This window comes from Tenrec ecaudatus, chromosome 18, assembly GCF_050624435.1.
Source record: "Tenrec ecaudatus isolate mTenEca1 chromosome 18, mTenEca1.hap1, whole genome shotgun sequence".
Taxonomy (NCBI): Eukaryota; Metazoa; Chordata; class Mammalia; order Afrosoricida; family Tenrecidae; genus Tenrec; species Tenrec ecaudatus.
The window spans coordinates 14,985,357-15,002,885 of NC_134547.1; the positions used below are offsets into that span (position 1 = coordinate 14,985,357).

Sequence of the window (17,529 nt, forward strand, 5' to 3'; positions counted from 1 at the left end):
GACATTCCATTTGAATGTGGAGAACTTTGTCTTGGGATAGTTTATTGGAAAATTGCTCTAAAGCTTAAAGAGCTGAAAAGGCCCCAGAATGTTTCAGACCTTCATCATCTCGGGGGGGGGGGGGGGAGGTGTGGGGGGCAAACACTGAGCTGTTGCAAGCTAATCTTTTCCAACAGAACAGAACTGAGAAAGAAAAGAATAGGTCAACGGTACAACTTTCTGAAAGAAAATCCTAAGAAGGGTGGTTTGATGGAACTTTATGCCCAGATATGTCCATGGATGAATCTTTATTATTCTGAGGTTTCTGCTCACATGGAAGTCCATCAGCAAGTTCTCTGAAAAACCATAAACCCTACCCTTGGTCAGTTCACCTCAGACAACTGCCCCTAACTCAGTGCATATTCTACACAGTCCTTCTTGCCATCCGACATGCTATCTGTGCCCTTTTTGTTTACATCTTTCTCCATACAAGGCACTACCAACAAGCACAAGCTGTTACCTGCATTAGGCTCACTGTCAAAGTTTTAGGTTCAACAAGTACAAGTTGAAAGAATAAATCAAGCTGTTTGTGAACATTTAAGCTGAGCCATAAAAGGAAAAAACGAAACATTTTCCAGCTCTAACATAGGAAAGGAGCAGAAAATGGCAGCAATTTTGTTGGAAAATGGAACAGCTGTATCACAGACAGGAGCCCACCAAGATAGACGGTGCTGCTGCTGAGGAAAAAACCACTGGTCACAATAAGTCACTTCAGTGAAAAGAAATCCCAGGGGCCTACCCACAGGTTTCCTCTGAGGCTATTGAGTGGTCTCTGAGAAGACAAGAGAATTGAAAATCTGTGGTTATGGATATAATAATCACTCACAGATTCCCAAATGGAAGATCACAGCCCACAGTGAGCTGTGAAATAAATTTGAATGCTTGTACTAAGCATTAAGAAAATCATTAGTGAGAGACTTCCGGGAAGATGGCAATGGAGTGACACATACCAGAGGGACTCCACAAAATCCAGCCCAAGAGAGTTGCTTAGAGGGAAATTCAACACTGCTGGAACACAGAAGGAGCATCTTAAAGATAAGTAGGCAAAGACCCGTGGGGTTTTGAGGGGCTAGGGCTTTTGGCTTATCTCAGTGAAAGCCGGCTGGGGCTTGACCTTGGCCCCACCACTGTCTCTGCCAGAGCCGGGACCATTTGGAGCCTGTAGGGAGGCTTGGTCTCAACACAGCCAGAGTATGCCCCTGCCTGCCTCAGGGAAGGGACAGGACCCTTACAGCTCCACCGTCAGGGATCGGGGTTCAGCTACAGGGTTGCTTCTGTTTATATTTCTGCTCTCGGTTCCCCCACAGCCCTGGAAGGCTGCTCAGGGGCTTTTTCGCAGCACAGCCACAGCTTCCCAAGACCCCGTCTGGGCGGATACTAAACCTAAACCCTCGCAGCTCCATGGGCAGGGATTGGGGTTCAGGTACATTGTTGCTTTTGTTTACATCTCTGCTCTCAGTCCCCCCACGGTCTTTGAGGGCTGCGCAGTGGCTTTCTCTGGCTCAGCTGCAGTTTGCCACACTGCCTCGGGGCATGGACTAAACCCTTGAAGCTCTATGGGCGGGGAGTGGGACTCAGTTACATAGTTGCTTTTGTTTCCCTCTCTACCATATATTCCTACACAGTCTAAACGGTCTTAATTTTTAATTTTTTCCTCCTATTTGTCTCTTTCCTGTTCTCTCACACTCCACTGCTGACCTTGAGACCATTCCCTTTGGCCTAGGGCATTTATGCCTGTACAACACCCAGCTAGGTGAGCTCTACCCTGTGTAGCTAGCCCAAGGCTAGAGAAAGCAGTGCTTTCTCTCCAGGGGATACTCTGCCCAACTTCTCACGGGGAATTCATGTATGTGTACTTGGGGGCATAAGGCCGCTCAGTCACACCCATCAACATTTCAAGCTGTTGCAGGAACCTCTGCTAAACCTCTGCAACACCAAAGCAGGCAATCCACCAGCCTTCTGGGACACTCCCTTGATAGGGAAGCCACAGGAGGATAAAGTGGTAGGTTAATCCCATAGTAAAACTAGCTGTAGGCAGTTCAAAGAAGCATTGCTGTAAGTCTCACAGAGAGAGCCAGTGTTCTTTGACTTCCTGGAAAATGGCACCTGGCTCCTCTAAAACAACGCAACGCAAACAGCCATCAGCTCCAACGACCTGAACGAAAAAAACAGGAGAAACAAAAGGCAATGGCAGATGTCCTGAACATAACAATATACACAGAAGAAGCAGACATTGAGCTGCCACAGAAAGAAATTTTCAGAATGCTGGTTGGAGTCATATAGGATATGAGGGAAACAATACAGAAAAAGAATGAAATGATAGAGGAGATAAAGGCCATACACCAAAGGGAAATACAGGCGCTTAGGGAGGAGATAAGAAAACCCAGGAGCAGAAACACAGACCTTGAGAAGCAACTGAAGGAATCAGAGAACCGCATCAGTGTCTTGGAGGACAGCCAAACAGACTTTAAGAAATGTGAACAACAATCTAATAAGATCATCAGAGAAGCTGAAGAAAACCTCAGAGCTATGCCTGATGCTATGAAGCGGAACATTAGAATTATTGGCTTACCAGAGGAAGACACAACAAAGAAGCCATCTGCAACAATAGTGAGATAATTCTTGGAGGAAAACTTCCCCAGTTTAATGAACGAAAACCAGGAAACCTTTCAGGAGGCTGAAAGAATGCCAACTAGACTGAATCCCAAGAAGTCACCAAGGCACTTAATAGTTAAACTATCCAACTTTGAGGAAAAGGAGAAAACCATGAGAGCAGCTAGGGAAAAACAAGCAATCACATATAAAGATTCCCAAATAAGAATATGCTCAGACCTATCAGCAGAAACTATGAAGAAGAGGAGAGAGTGAAGTACCATATTCCAAAAATTGAAGGAAAACAACACAAACCCAAGAATACTCTACCCAACCAAATTATCGATCAAGATAGATGGAGAAGTAAGTCTTCCCAGACAAGGAAAAACTCAAAGAATACATTAGAAGAAACCCAGACCTACAAAAGATCCTTGCTGACCCAGTATGGGCAGAAGAACAACACTCACCAAGCATAAATAAGAGACCGCCACATAGAACAACCTCACCCAGAGGGCAACAAAGAGAAAACAGACCCCAAGATAGCATTGGTTTAAGGATGGAAAGAAGTCAATAATTACACACACACACACACACACATGCACAACACACTAATGAGAAAGGAAAGTATGAAAACTCCCAACACAAAAGGTATAAAATGACATCACAGAGTCTGCAGAAGGAGATAATAACCCTGAATATCAATCCATTATCAGGCATTAAAAGACAGACTAGCAGACTGGCTTAGAAAGCACAACCCATCAATCTGCTGCCTACAGGAGACACATCTCAAAGCTACAGACAAAAATAGTCTGAGAATCAAAGGCGGGAGAAGGACCTACCAAGCAAACGGCAATACAAAAAAAAAAGCAGGGGTTGCAATCCTAATCTTGGATAAAATTGCAAACCATAAAAAGAGATAAGGAGGGACACTATATAATGCTCAAGGGAATGGTAGACAAAGAACCACTAAGCATTGTAAACATATTCCCCAAATGAGAGACCTACTGAATACATCAACCAAACACTCCAAAAGATTAAAAAAGAAATCACAAACTCAACAATTATAGTAGGTGACTTCAACACACCACTCTAAGAAAGATAGATCACAAGGAAAGAAACTCAACAAGGAGGTTAGAGATCTAAACACCACAATTAGACAATTTGACCTGATAAGATATTTACAGAGCTTTACATCCAAATAAAAAAAATTCACATTCTTTTCAAGTCAACATGCCACATATTCTAAGATAGACCAAATGCTGGGGCATAAGGCGAATCTACATAAATTTAAGCACACTGAAATAATACAGACCTCTCTCTCTGACCACTGTGCCATAAGTCTGGAAATCAACAAAAGGAAGACAGGAAAAAACAAGAGCAAACAATTGGAGGATGAATAATTCTCTACTGCAAAAGGAGTGTGTACTGGTGCAGATCAGGGATGAAATTAGGAAATTGCTAAAACTAATGAGAATGAGCACACGATGTACCAAAACTTATGGGACACAGCAAAGGCAGTCATCAGAGGAAGTTTCATAGCAATACATGCACACCTGAGAAAGGAAGAGAGATTCGTGGTTGATATGCTGTCACAAAATTTACAACAACTAGAGCAGAGTCAGCAGGACAATCCTACTAATAGCAAAATAAAAGAAATTATAAGAATCAGGGCTGAAAAAAAATGTTTTTAATTAAAAAATAATAATAATTTAAAAAATCAAGGCTGAGATTCAGGAGAGGGAAAATAAGAAAACTATTGGGGAAATTAATACTGCTAAAAGTTGGTTCTTTGAAAGGATAAACAGAATCGACAGACCACTGGCAACCCTAACCAAAGAAAGGAGGGAACAAATTTCAATAGCAAGAATAAGGGATGAAAGAGGGGACATTACAACAAACCCTCATGACACAGTACTACAAAGGATTGTACTCCAATGAATTCAACAATTTGGAAGACATAGACAAATTCTTGGAAAAAACAATCCCTCCTTAGACTATACTCAGTGGACAGCAAGAATATCAACAGACCCATAGCAATAGAAGAAATAGAAGAGGTTATCAAGGGATTACCAACAAAAAAGTCCCCTAGACCAGATGGTTTCACTGGAGAATTCTACCAAACATTTAGGGAAGAACTAACACCAATCCTACACAAACTCTTCCAGAACACAGAAAAAGATGCCGAACTCATTCCATGAAGCTAGTGTAACTCTGATACCAAAACTGGGCAAAGATCCCACAAGAATCAAGAACTATAGACCAATATCCCTAATGAACATTGATGCAAAAATCCTCAACAAAATACTAGCCAATAGAATACAAAAGTATATAAAACAAATAATTCACCATGACCAAGTGGGATTCATACGAGTGATGCAGGGATGGTTCAACATATGAAAGATCATTAGTATTATTCGTCACATTAACATGAAAAACTATAAGAACCACATGATAATATCGATAGATGCAGAAAAGGCATTCGACAACATCCAACATCAATTCCTCTTTAAGACACTTGAGAAGATAGGAATGGAAGGAAGTTTCCTCAGGACAATACAAGCTATAGATGAAAAACCAACAGTCACCATGGTAGCCAATGGAGAAAAGACTAACACAATCCCACTGAATAAGGGGACCAGACAAGATGCCCCTTGTCCCCACTCTTATTTAATATTGTGCTGGAGGTTTTAGCTAACAGCATAGAGTAAAACAAATACATCAAAGATATTCATCTGGGGAAGGAAGAGGTGAAACTATCATTATTTGCACATAATATGATTTTATATATGGAAAACCCCAAAAGTTCCACAAAGGGAGTACTGGAAGCAATAGAGGAGTTTGGCAGAATAGCAGGATACAAGGTCAACAAACAGAAGTCCATCGGACTGTTATACACATGGGATAAGGCCACAGAAGAGGAGATCAAAAAGGTGGTACCCTTCACAATAGCCAAAAACAAATAGAAATATCTAGGCATATACCTGACTAAAAAAACAAAAGATCTATATGGGGAAAACTACAGAACACTATTACAAGAAATCAAGAGCGACTTCAACAAACGGAAGAATATCCCATGCTTGTGGATTGAAAGACTCCATATAGTCAAGATGTCAGGTCTGCCAAAGGCACTATGTAAGTTTAATGCAATCCTGATACAATTAGCCTCATCTTTCTTCAAAGAAATGGGAAAACTGATTACCAACTCCATATGGAGAAGGAAGAAGCCCAGAATTAGCAGAAAACTCCTCAAGAAGAAGGACACCGTGGGAGGGCTTGCTTTACCTGACTTTAGCATACAGCCACAGTTGTCAAAACTGCATGGTATTGGTACAATGACAGATATTCAGACCAATGGAAAAGAACTGAAAAGCCAGGAATAAAATCATCAGCAATACAGACAACTGATCTTTGATAAGTGCCCCCAAAATATCAAATGGGAAACAGATGCCCCCTTTAACAAGTGGTACTAGAAAAAAAATGGATATTTACCAGCAAAAAACTGAAGCAAGACCCTTATCTCACTCCATGCACAAGAATAAACTCAAGGTGTATCACAGACCTTGAAGTTAAACCCCAAACTATTAGGGCCATCAATGAGGGAATTGGGACCAACTTGAGCACTTTGGCACAAGGAATACATAGGCTATCAGAAATAGGGAAGGACATAAACACAGAGGAGGCATAAATTGGGATATACTGAAGATAAAGCACCTGTGTACATTGAAAGAATTCACCAAGAGAGTAATAAGAGTCCACCGACTGGGAAAACATCTTTAGCAATGACACATCAGACAAAGGCCCCATTACTAAAATCTATAATACTCTAGCTAGCTTCCAAAAAGAAAAAAACTAATTGCCCACTTGAGAGGTGGGCAAAGGACTTGAACAGAAGTTTCACAGGGGCAGAAATCCAAATGGCCAACAAACATATGTGAACATATTCCCGATCTTTAGCCATAAGAAAAATGCAAATTAAAACAACAGTGAGGTACCACCTAACACCCTTAAAGGTAGCCCAACTCAAGAAATCAGAAAGCAATAAGTATCGGAGGGACTGTGGGGAGACAGGAACTCTCATCCACTGCTGGTGGACTTGTAAGTATGTACGACCATGATGGAAATCGATCTGGCGATATCTAAAACAGATAGAAATCATGTTACCATATGACCCAGCAATCCCCCTACTGGGCATATACCCAGATGAGGCAAGAAACAAACCAAGGCCAGACATCTGTGCTCCAATGTTCATTGCGGCACAGTTCACAATTGCAAGGAGTTGGAAGCAACCCAAATTTCCATCAACTGACGATTGGATTAAATAACTGTGGTAAATACATACAATGGAATACTACCCATCACTAAAAAGCAGTGATGAACGAATGTATGAAGCACATCGCGGCATGGGAAGAACTGGAGGCATGCAAAGCAAAGTAAGTCAGGCACAAAAGGACAAGTACAAAATAAGCCCGCTGAGGTAAGCATTTAAAAAATGCAAAAGGGGCATAGGGAAAAAGTTACTGTATAAAAACATTCTTGGAGTGAGGACCGTGTAGTATGGCAGGGACCAGATCAAATGCAGGGATGCACATGGTAGACAACTAGGGAGGAGGTGGGAAAAGGGAAAAAAAAGGATGAAAATAAGGAAGAAATGGGTAGCGGGTTCATGGGGAGCTAACCCACCCAAGGGGAGGGTATTGTTTATATCTCCACAAGGAAAGAGGGACCAGACTTCAACCCAGTGCCCCAAGGTGTTAATGCAACATTTCGCATGGAGTAGGGAACCAGTGGAGAGGTCTGGGAGGCTGGCCCCAGTACCAAATACTAAGTGGACGCCTGCCCCTCCCCCCATAAGAATTTATTTCAAAGGACGGCATTGAATCTGCAGCTCTGGGAGAGGGAACTATCTGATCAGAGCACACACACATGGGAGCATATGAAGGGGGAGTAGGAGAGAGTGGAGCACATCCTGGCCCACCAGACCTTGAGGATGATGACCCCAATTAGAGCAGCCAGTCCACAGAGAGGACCACATGGCCAGCCCTACTATGAGCCATGACGTCCCTCACTCACCCATAACCCTGCAGGGGACAGCACCGGAGACACAGTGTGGGAATTGTGCCCGACCTGATCCCACCACACCGAGGCAAAGCACTGGGGGAGTGCAGTGGAACAGCAAGGGAATGGAGCGGCAGGGTCCCCAGGGAATGCTGAAGGTGGGCTTTGGGGCCAGGGCATGGGGCCCCAACAGACTGGACTGGAAAACACTCCTAAAGGCCAACAAACGATCCTTGAACTAACTACAAGCTTTTCTTTCTTGTGTTTTGTTTTGTCTTTGTTGGTGGTTTGTTGTTTTGTTGTATATTGTTGCTTGGTTTTCCTCTGTCTTGTTTTTGTGCATGTTATTATCTCCACAGGTCTGTCTAAATAAGATAGGCTGGAGGAAAAATCTGGAGGAATAACAACGGGACCAACAGTTCCAGAGGGAAATGGGATAGGGGGAGGTGGGGGAAAAGGAAGTGGTTTTAACAAACCCAAAGACAAGGGAACAACAAGTGATCCAAATTGGTGGTGAGGTGGGTGTGGGAGGCCTGGTAGGGCATGATCAAGGATAATGTAACCAAGAGGTATTGCTGAAACCCAGGTGGGGATGAAGCATGATAGTGGGACAGGAGGAAAGTCAAGGGAAATAGAGGAAAGAGCTGAGAGGCAAAGGGCATTTATAGAGGTCTAGATAAAGACATGTACATATGCATATATATATATATGGAAATAGATCTATGTGCCTATATTTATAGGTTTAGTATTAAGGTAGCATAAAGACAATGGGCCTCCACTCAAGTACTCCCTCAAGGCAAGAATACTTTCTTGTATTAAATTGGCATTCTATGGTGCTCACCCTCCCGACACAACCATTGAAGACAAAGCGGGTGAATAAGCAAATGTGGTGAAGAAAGCTGATGGTGCCCAGCTATCAAAAGATATAGCGTCCGGGGTCTTAAAGGATTGAAGATAAACAAGTGGCCATCTAGCTCAGAAGCAACAAAGCCCACATGGAAGAACACACCAGCCTGTGTGATCACGAGTTTCTGAAGGGATCAGTTATCAGGTATCAAAGAACAAAAATATCATTGGGTGCACACCTCCATGATACGATCGCTGAGGACAAACGGGTGCATAAGCAAAATTGGTAAAGGAAGCTGATGGTGCCCGGCTATCAAAAGGTAAAGCGTGTGGGGTCTTAAAGGCTTGAAGGTAAACAAGCGGTCATCTAGCTCAGAAGCAACAAAGCCTACATGGAGGAAGCACATAGCCTGTGTGATGACAAGGTGTTGAAGGGATCAGGTATCAGGCATCATCAGAACAAAAAAAATCTTACCATAGTGAATGAAGTGGGAAGTGCAGAGTGGAGACCCAAAGCCCGTTTGTTGGCCACTGGAGATCCCCTTGCAGAGGGGTCAGGAGGAGATGATTCAGTCAAGGTGCGATATAGCACTGATGAAAATTACAACTTTCCTCTAGTTCCTAAATGCTTCCTCCCCACCCCCACCTCACTATCATGATCCGAATTCTACCTCGCAAGTCTGGATAGACCAGAGGATGTACACTAGTACAGATAGGAATTGGAAACGCAAGGTATCCAATTTGGAGAAAGATGAGGCTTTGAACTCTCATAAAAAGTTAACAGGCTGGGAAACCTACAGAGGCAGCGCTGCCCTGTCCTATAGGGTTGCTATGAGGCAGAATTAACTCCATGGCCGTGAGTGTTGGCGTTTGGGGCAGTGATGGGCTTGTGGACCTTGGATGAGCAGGAATTGGAAACGCAGGGAATCCAGGGCGGATGATACCTTCAGGACCAGGGGTGTGAGTGGTGATACTGGGAGGTTAGAGGGAGAGTGGGTTGGAAAGAGGGAACCGATTACAAGGATCTACATGTGACCTCCTCCCTGGGGGACGGACAACAGAAAAGGGGGTGAAGGGAGACATTGGACAGGGCAAGATATGCCAAAATAATAATTTATAAATTATCAAGGGTTCATCAGGAAGAGGGGAGCGGGGAGGGAGGGGCAAAAAAAAGAGGACGTGATGCCAAGGGCTTAAGTGGAGAGCAAATGTTTTGAAAATGATGAGGGCAATGAATGTACAGATGTGCTTTACACAATTGATGTATGTATAGATTGTGATAAGAGTTGTATGAGCCCCTAATAAAATGTGTTTTTTTTTAATGTAATATTTTGCTCTGGAAATGAATAGGCTCATCTCTGGAAGGCTCCCAGAAAGCTAACGGAGAAAGCTTTTGCTCAACACAGTCACAACCACGAGGCTGGAGTGTCTTCCTAGGATGTGCGTCAACTGCACCCCCACAAACACATAAGTCCTCCACCCCCACCCCCCACAAGGGCACTTCAGAAAGTAAGAGCCTCGCTAGGTACCTATCTAAAGAGACAAAACCTTCTGGATGGATCTTGTCCCTCTGGTTTGTGTCTCAGTTATTGGCTATCTCCATGACTCAGGGAGACATTAACTGGCTCTCCTCCAAGTCAACCAATTGGTACAGAGGCCAGCCATGTCTATAGACCTTTCCTGGCCCCGAAGAGCAAGCAATAAAGCAAAGAGACAAAAACTTTCACTCCTGATGGTGGTCATCCACCTGGAATGATGGGGGAGACGGAGATGACCAAAACAGGTGTGTGACAAACTAAGAGAGAGCAAAGAGTGGGATTTTAAAACAAGGTGGTCAGACGAGAGACCTCGCTCCTATTCTGACAGAGCAGAGACCTAATGAGCTAAGGTATGGGAAGATTTCAGGTGAAGAGAGTATTCCAGGCAGAGGGAAGAAAAGGAAAGAGACAGAGGTGTCCAGTAGGCAGAAGAAGGGTCCATGAAGAGCTTCAAACCTGGATTCCAGGAACGGAGACATAAGTGAGGTTACATGGTAAAGGGCAATTGTGAAGGCAAGTGGAATTGTAAGTTGCTCATCAGGTAACCCTCAGGAGGCCTGGGGTGCTGGGGGTGCAATGTTGGGCTGTGACCAAAGGATGAGCGGTTCAAACCCACTGGCCACCTGAGAGAACGAGGAGGTTGTCTGCTCTCCTCAACACTGGTAGCCTGGGACACCCCCAGTAGCCATTCTCCTCCGTCCTATAGGGTCGCTACAAGTCGGATGGGCCTGGAAGGCAGGGGGGAGGGAAGGAAATCAGTTAACCTTAAAAGAGGAAGTTTATCCTACAGCATCTGTGGACTCAGTATTCAAATGGATCCTTAGAAGAGAAAGCGAGGCAGAAAAGTCCGGAGAACTTGTGAATAATGGTCAGAGTGATGGTTGGGAAGTGGGAAGGGATGAGGGGTGCGGGGAGGGGGGTGCTACAAACCAAGGAATTTGGCAGTTGGTGTGATAGGTAGGTTCATTGTGCTAACCTGGTCAATAGGAGCATGTAGGATTAATGAGGCCGTAATTTGATTGGAGAGCAAGCCCAGCCTCTTTCTCTCTTGTTCTCTGGTGATCAGACCAGCAGGCAGCTGCTTTCGCTAGTTCTCTCCCTCAACTTGTGAGCTGCACTACCCGTGGGACTGCCAACCCCTGGATCAAATCACTAGAGCTTGAGGTTCCTTTAAGACCTGCTTCGCCAGGATGCTGGTGTGTACATCACTTGAACTTGAGGCTGGCGGAGCCTGTTGTCTTGCTGACTGTTGGTGGGCTGCCCTGCTGTTTGCTGCCTGTGGCTGGACTGCCTGCTTTGCTCTACGGAAGACTCAGCTATCTGCTTACTTGACCTTGGACCCAGCGGCCCTCATGAGTTGAAGAACTTCCAGTATATTAACTGTTCCAGGGAAGTGAGTTGAACTGAGCCCTCTGTACTGCTGTGTGAACTAATTAGCTCTTATATTCCTTCATGCAATATATATATATATATAAAATATCATAAGTGCCCTGGTTTTGTTTCTCTAGAGAACCCTATCTAATGCAGTTGGTTAGCTGGTAGTAAAGGGAAACTCACAAGGGCAGTTCCACCCCCTGCTACCAGGTCACTATGAGGCTCAATCAACTCCATGGCAGTGAGTTTGATTTTAGTTGGTAGACACATCAATAGGCATCACTAAAATAAAGGATGGTTAGCTGCAACATCTGCTTTCATTGCATCTCCTCCCACCAGCTCACAGCCTAGATGCTACTGACCAGAGTCCCTATGGTAATGCAGTCCCTCTTTCCTCCTGAAGCCTGGTATCTCCTACTCTATGGAAAATTGTGGGTCAGGAAATTAGGTAACCATGCCCAGGCCATGTGAATCCTTGCGAGTCTGAAGCGATAAAGACCCTCCCACAGGGAGGCTGCCCTCACCCACAGACACCAGGTTCCGGAAGTTCTCCACCATCACATCCTGGTACAGCTCCTTCTGGGCGGGGTCCAGCAGCCCCAGTTCCTCCTCGCTGAAGACCACAGCCACGTCCTTGAACGTCACTGCCTCCTGCAACGTCAAACATCCGGATACCTAGGGTTAGAACTACTGCCTACTTGAAAAGACTGGGAGTTGCTCCAGACTTGGGGGGACACAAATGAACATGCAGCCATTCCGGCCATCGTACGAGTGCTGGACACTTATTCTCCTCAGCTCCGCCCAGAGTGTGGCCATGAAGGAGAGCCCTCACGTTCATATTTGGGTGTGTCCTCGGAGTAAGACCCTGTACCTCAAAATGTTGCATGCTGGGACACACAGTTTCCTCTTGTTAAGAGTCCGGGAGAGGACTGGGTGACCCATCCCAAACTGCCTCACACAATCCACCCCACTGGTCATGTCTGGGGGACTCAGCCCAACACTGAGCAGGGTAAGGACTCATGTGCAAGCCTTTGGGGTCCTGCCACCCGACCCCTGGAAAGCCCCTGATCGTAACCCTAGATCCAGTTGTCTTCCTCAAATCGAGAGGTGATTTGCTTAGTAAGTCTTTGCTCTGCTTCCTGTCTTGTCTTGATGTTTTGTGTGTGTGGAGCTCCCTCTGCTGAAGTTGCAAACCACTTGCTAGCTTTGCTCTGAGGAAGAACAGCACGGCGCCAACGACTTTCAACACATCACACCTTGTAGTAGTTACATCATTTCCGGTCAACTTGTTAAATAGGTTATAGGGGGGGAGCCCAGCGTGTTAATTGGATCATAGCCAATAAGGCCTCTTTGTGTGCATGGCTTTCTCCAGAGGATCCTGGGAACTCCCGTCTTCCTCTCTAGAGGTGGGACACAGACACTTACTGAGAGCCATTCCTGATGCCAAACCAGATGGCGTTACGTGGATGGAGCCAGAACCCTGGAGCTGGAAGAGCACATGGAGACCCACGCCAGCACTGAGATGATTCCACAGCCACTGGATCCACAAGACTTTCCACCCACTGGCCTGTGATCTTCCTGCATTCAGCATCATTGCATGCATTGTGTGTCTGAAGAGGAATTTATAGACTGTTATTGGACATATGGGCTACTATCAGACTTGTGGACTTGATCTGGACTGGGCTAGGATGTTTTCTCGATATACAAGTGTTCTTTTCTATAAAAAGTTCTTTTTTATACATGAGTGTCTATGAATTTGTTTCTGTAGTCCACCCAGACCAACATACATCTTGTCCATATCATCAACTGCCTTAGAAAAGGTGGTCAACTTATTCTCAATAGAATTTGTCCGCACCCACCACCCTCCACCATCCTCCTACACACCAGCAAATTATGGTAGCACGTTTGTTGAATGTTTGCAGAACTAATAAGCTTTTGGTATCCCGTGTTCGACAAGTATGTATAGTTCTCTCCACTCACGGCACACATCCTAGCCATGGGTTCTAACGTTGAATGCTCTGAGAGGTTCTGCCATGCCTGAATGGATGTTCCAATGATCTCCCCCTTACTGGCCAGGGTACCTTGCACACAAGTTCCCCTATATATTTTACCTTCCTCTTTGCATAATCGGTCAATGTTATGTGCAGCTCAGGTTTCTTTCCAGGATGAAGAAACGCCTCTACACATAAGTATACTCAGACACACACATAAACCTGCGGGCAGTGTGGCACTGAATACCATTAGCTATTACTATTCCAATTATGGTGAACCCTGGTGGGGTAGTGGTTACAAGTTGGGCTGTGATCCCCAAGGTCAGCAGTTTGAAACCACCAGCTACTCACTAGGAAAAAGACAGGGCGTTCTACTCCCATGAAGAGTCACAGTACAAGAAACTCAGGGGGCAGCTCTGCCCTGTCCCACAGGGCCACAATGAGTTGGCATCGACTCGATGACCGTGAGCTCGGTTTGGGGGTTTTTAGTCAAATTACTGTCGCCATAATTGAGATGCATGTCACACGTTGCGTGGCAACACCGCATTCCAGGTATGAAAGACCACATTTGGTTTGTCCCTGGTTCCTGGGAGTTGCCTCTAAACCCATGGAATTCCCACTGTTATTTTTGACGACCTCTTGGGACCACATTTGGGAGTTTACACGACGATGATGATTGTGTGGGTGTGGGGTGGCCCCACCAGAAAGATGAGCATCTAAACAGAGCCTCGGAGCTGTGATTCATGATACCACCTCAGCTTCCAGGATGTGGGCGGAGGCAGAAGGAGGCTTGAGTTTAAGTGTTATCGTGTGGCTTTGATTCGATCCATCACGCCTTTGCAACGAAATCCCAACAGACATTCCAGGCCCCAAACACAAGTGGAGCCTCCTTGGTGGGCAGTATCCTTCCTATTCCCAGGAGTCTGACCGCCGCTTCAGTAGAAGAGACACTTTCTGTGTGGGACACTGCCTGACCTCACTCATCCTTCGGTTTGGCTTGATTTCGAACTTTTCGTGATAGCAGAACTGTTATTGTAAGCACAGATTTTCTTGAGTTCTGTGAGGTAGCTTAAGGGATTCTTGAACCCAACAGAGTAGTGAGAACCCCAGGATTCATGGCTACTCGGTGCAAAGTGGGGGTGGTGCAGAGTTGGTGGTGAGTGTCGGAGCGAACAGCCTTGTGGAGCGTTGTCGCCTTAACCTGTAGAGTCTGGCTTTATTCCAGGCAGCTGCTCGTGTCACCTATCCTTGGTACTGCAGAATGGATGGTCTACCAATTTTTTTTTTAAAAAGGAAAAATATTATTGCATGTAGAGACTACTCTTGGTGCACTTAAGGTAAATTTCAAATGAAAGTTAAAATGTGGAAAAGTAAGGACAGTTGAAATCCTGACCACATAATGGTCGATTTTTCTCCTTTCACTCGTCTTTCAAGTATCCCTGACTCTACATATATAGGCAAAGGAGGTCGAGAGCTTTTAACAATGGGTTGGTGATGTGATAAGGAAATACAATGCTACTTTCAACTTCTCATACACGGGGGTAAAGTAAAAGGACTTCTTGTGGGGTTCCAGTGCATCCATGCTCGGGATTATTCCAAGCAAAATGTGCTTAAGCAAGTCTCTGCGATCTGCAGGCGGCTGCAGGTAAGTCCTCTCAGTACTGCACTGTGTTAGTCTGGGTGGACTAGAGAAACAAATTCATAGACACTCATATGTGTATAAGAAAGAGCTTTATATAACAGAGAAAATGTATATTGAGAAAACACCCCAGCCCAGTCTAGATCAAGTCCATAAGTCTGATATTAGCCTATATGTCCGATACCAATCTATAAATTCCTTTTTGGACTCACGCAACACATACAATGACATGAATGGAGGAAGATCACCGGCCAGTGGGTGGAAAGTCTTGTGGATCCAGTGGCAGTGGAAAGATCTCAGCACTGGCGTGGGTCCCCACGTGGTTCTTCCAGCTCCAGACCTCTAAAGTATCTCCATGTGTCTTCTCAACAGGAATATCTCACAGGGAGTGAGCATGTGTCCTGCCTCCAGCGAGCTATTTATCTCCTTAATGCCTCCAAATGAGGTCATCAAGCTGGGACCTGATTGACAGGCTAGACTCCACCCTTTCACCCAGAAGTCTCAAATTAACAACAAATTATGTAACTGCCACATATATTTAGCCTTGTGAAGGTACCTTAACAAAAAAGATACTTTTGGTGCTATGGAAAAAGTTATTTTGAGATCAGAGCTAATATCCAATTTTAAACAAAACGCAGAGCACACTTTCTCAAATCACTGAAGTCTAGCAACAAGTTTATGGGAATGCTGCTCCACTTAAAAGAACGGTGTGGAGATCTTAAGGAAGGTTGGGAAGACCTCAAAGCCAACAGACAGAAAACTGTGAACCTTGACGAGTGGAGAATGGAGTCTGAAAACTGATGGAAGAACACCATGGGGGGGGGGGGGGGGGGGAGGGAGGGAAAAAAGTGAGGAGCTGATACCAACCAGGGCCTCAAGGAGGGGAAAAAAAAGTTTTAAAAATGATGATGGCAACAAATGTACAAATATGCTTGACCCAATGGATAGATGTAGGCATTGTGATATGAGCCGTATGAGCCCCCAATAAAATGATTTTTTTTAAAAACCTATAGGTTATTGATTCATGTGATAGCGACTGAAGCTGAGACTCAACATGGCTCGACATTTTCCGTGTTAAGTAAATATCTTGGTCTCACAAATCTTTGGGCTCAATGGGTGCCGAAAGCACTGTGTCAGAGAGCAGTAATTGAAAGAACTGACCATCAGCAGTCTTTTAAGCAAGGGTGAATCTAATGAGGATGCGTTTATTGAATAAAGTGTTACTGGGGATGAGTCTTGGCTTTGTCCAAGCAGTAGTAATCAAAGGGATCCGCTGAGCCGGGTAAATTCAAGGCAAAGAGGTCAGCACAGAGAGGGATGGTAACAGAGTTTGGGGAACCCAAAGAGGTCATTTTCAATACATTTTCTCAAAGGACCACGGACGAAAGCGGATGATGAAGACATTTTGAGAACATGGAAAACTGCATTGATGAGAAAAAGGCCAGCAAAGCGGTGCCCCCCAGTTTTTCCCCGATCGTGACAACATGCTGACCCCATTTTTGAAGGAAGCAAAGGGTGTCCTGCGAGAATTTCCTTGGGCAACTTGACCCTCTCTGCCCTTCAGGCCGGATTTCCCCCCTTCAGACTTCATTTTGTACCCAGCACTCAAAGAACGTCTCAAAGGAACGTGATTTGAACCCCACAAAGTTACCAAACCTACCATTCTGAGGTGGCAAAGACTGAAGAGGGCAGGGTTCTTCAGGGAAAGCTTAGAGAGATGGAAACATCCCCTGCAAAGGTGTACCAGCCTAAAGGGAGAAGAAACCAAGAAACAGTAAGTTCACCTTTTGATGCCCCTATATAATAAAAAGATCTGAGTTCTGTAGCAATACTTCATGACTCACCCTGGTATTGTTATAAATGACAACCATTAGCGTTTCATGCCTGTGTCTATTTCTTCCCCTTTTGAGGGGAGGCCGGGAGACGAAGAAAAAAGGAGTGATTGTGCTTCTCCACAAGGAAACCCATGTGGGGAGCACGCATCAGCTGGGGAGGGGAGATAAATTTTGGACAAAAATTAGCATTCAAATGCCTGGGAGGATGCAACCATCAGGACACGGGTGAAGGGAGCACCTATATTCTTAAAGGGGAGCACTCTAAGTGGTCTGAACACACGGTCCATTTGATTCTTCCTCCAGTCCATCAGCTGAATAGAGCACATGCCTGCCCCCCTTTGTGTTTTTTTTGCGAGGGTGAAAGAATTTTAAGAGCAAAAAGTAAGTGCCACTCTCACCGTGGATGTGTTCATTTTTCTTCCCACTCCTGGAGACGCACACACTCCTGGGATACACACACTCCTGGGAGCGCCCAAGCTAGGGGAGGAGAAGAAAGGCATGAAAAGGTGGCCAGAGAAGTTGCTTACCTTCTTGGATGCTTACTCTCACTTAGTCACGAGGAGGCCTTTCAGGCTGGATGGTCGCATCTACATAGGGTTTGCTATGCCAAGCATGGACAC

General features: G+C 45.0%; 1 protein-coding gene across 1 annotated transcript in view; it reads right to left on the reverse strand.

Moving 5' to 3' along the window:
• LOC142432346 (uncharacterized) overlaps positions 1 to 17,529 on the reverse strand; it is a 31,937-nt gene that overhangs the window by 7,086 nt on the left and 7,322 nt on the right. Inside the window, exons 3-5 of the mRNA XM_075537491.1 lie at positions 17,308 to 17,386; positions 16,735 to 16,822; positions 11,969 to 12,095 (exon numbers count right to left, since the gene is read on the reverse strand). Of these exons, the coding sequence (XP_075393606.1) occupies positions 11,969 to 12,095; positions 16,735 to 16,737 (130 nt within the window). The 5' untranslated portion in view covers positions 16,738 to 16,822; positions 17,308 to 17,386. The remainder of the gene's footprint in view (positions 1 to 11,968; positions 12,096 to 16,734; positions 16,823 to 17,307; positions 17,387 to 17,529) is intronic.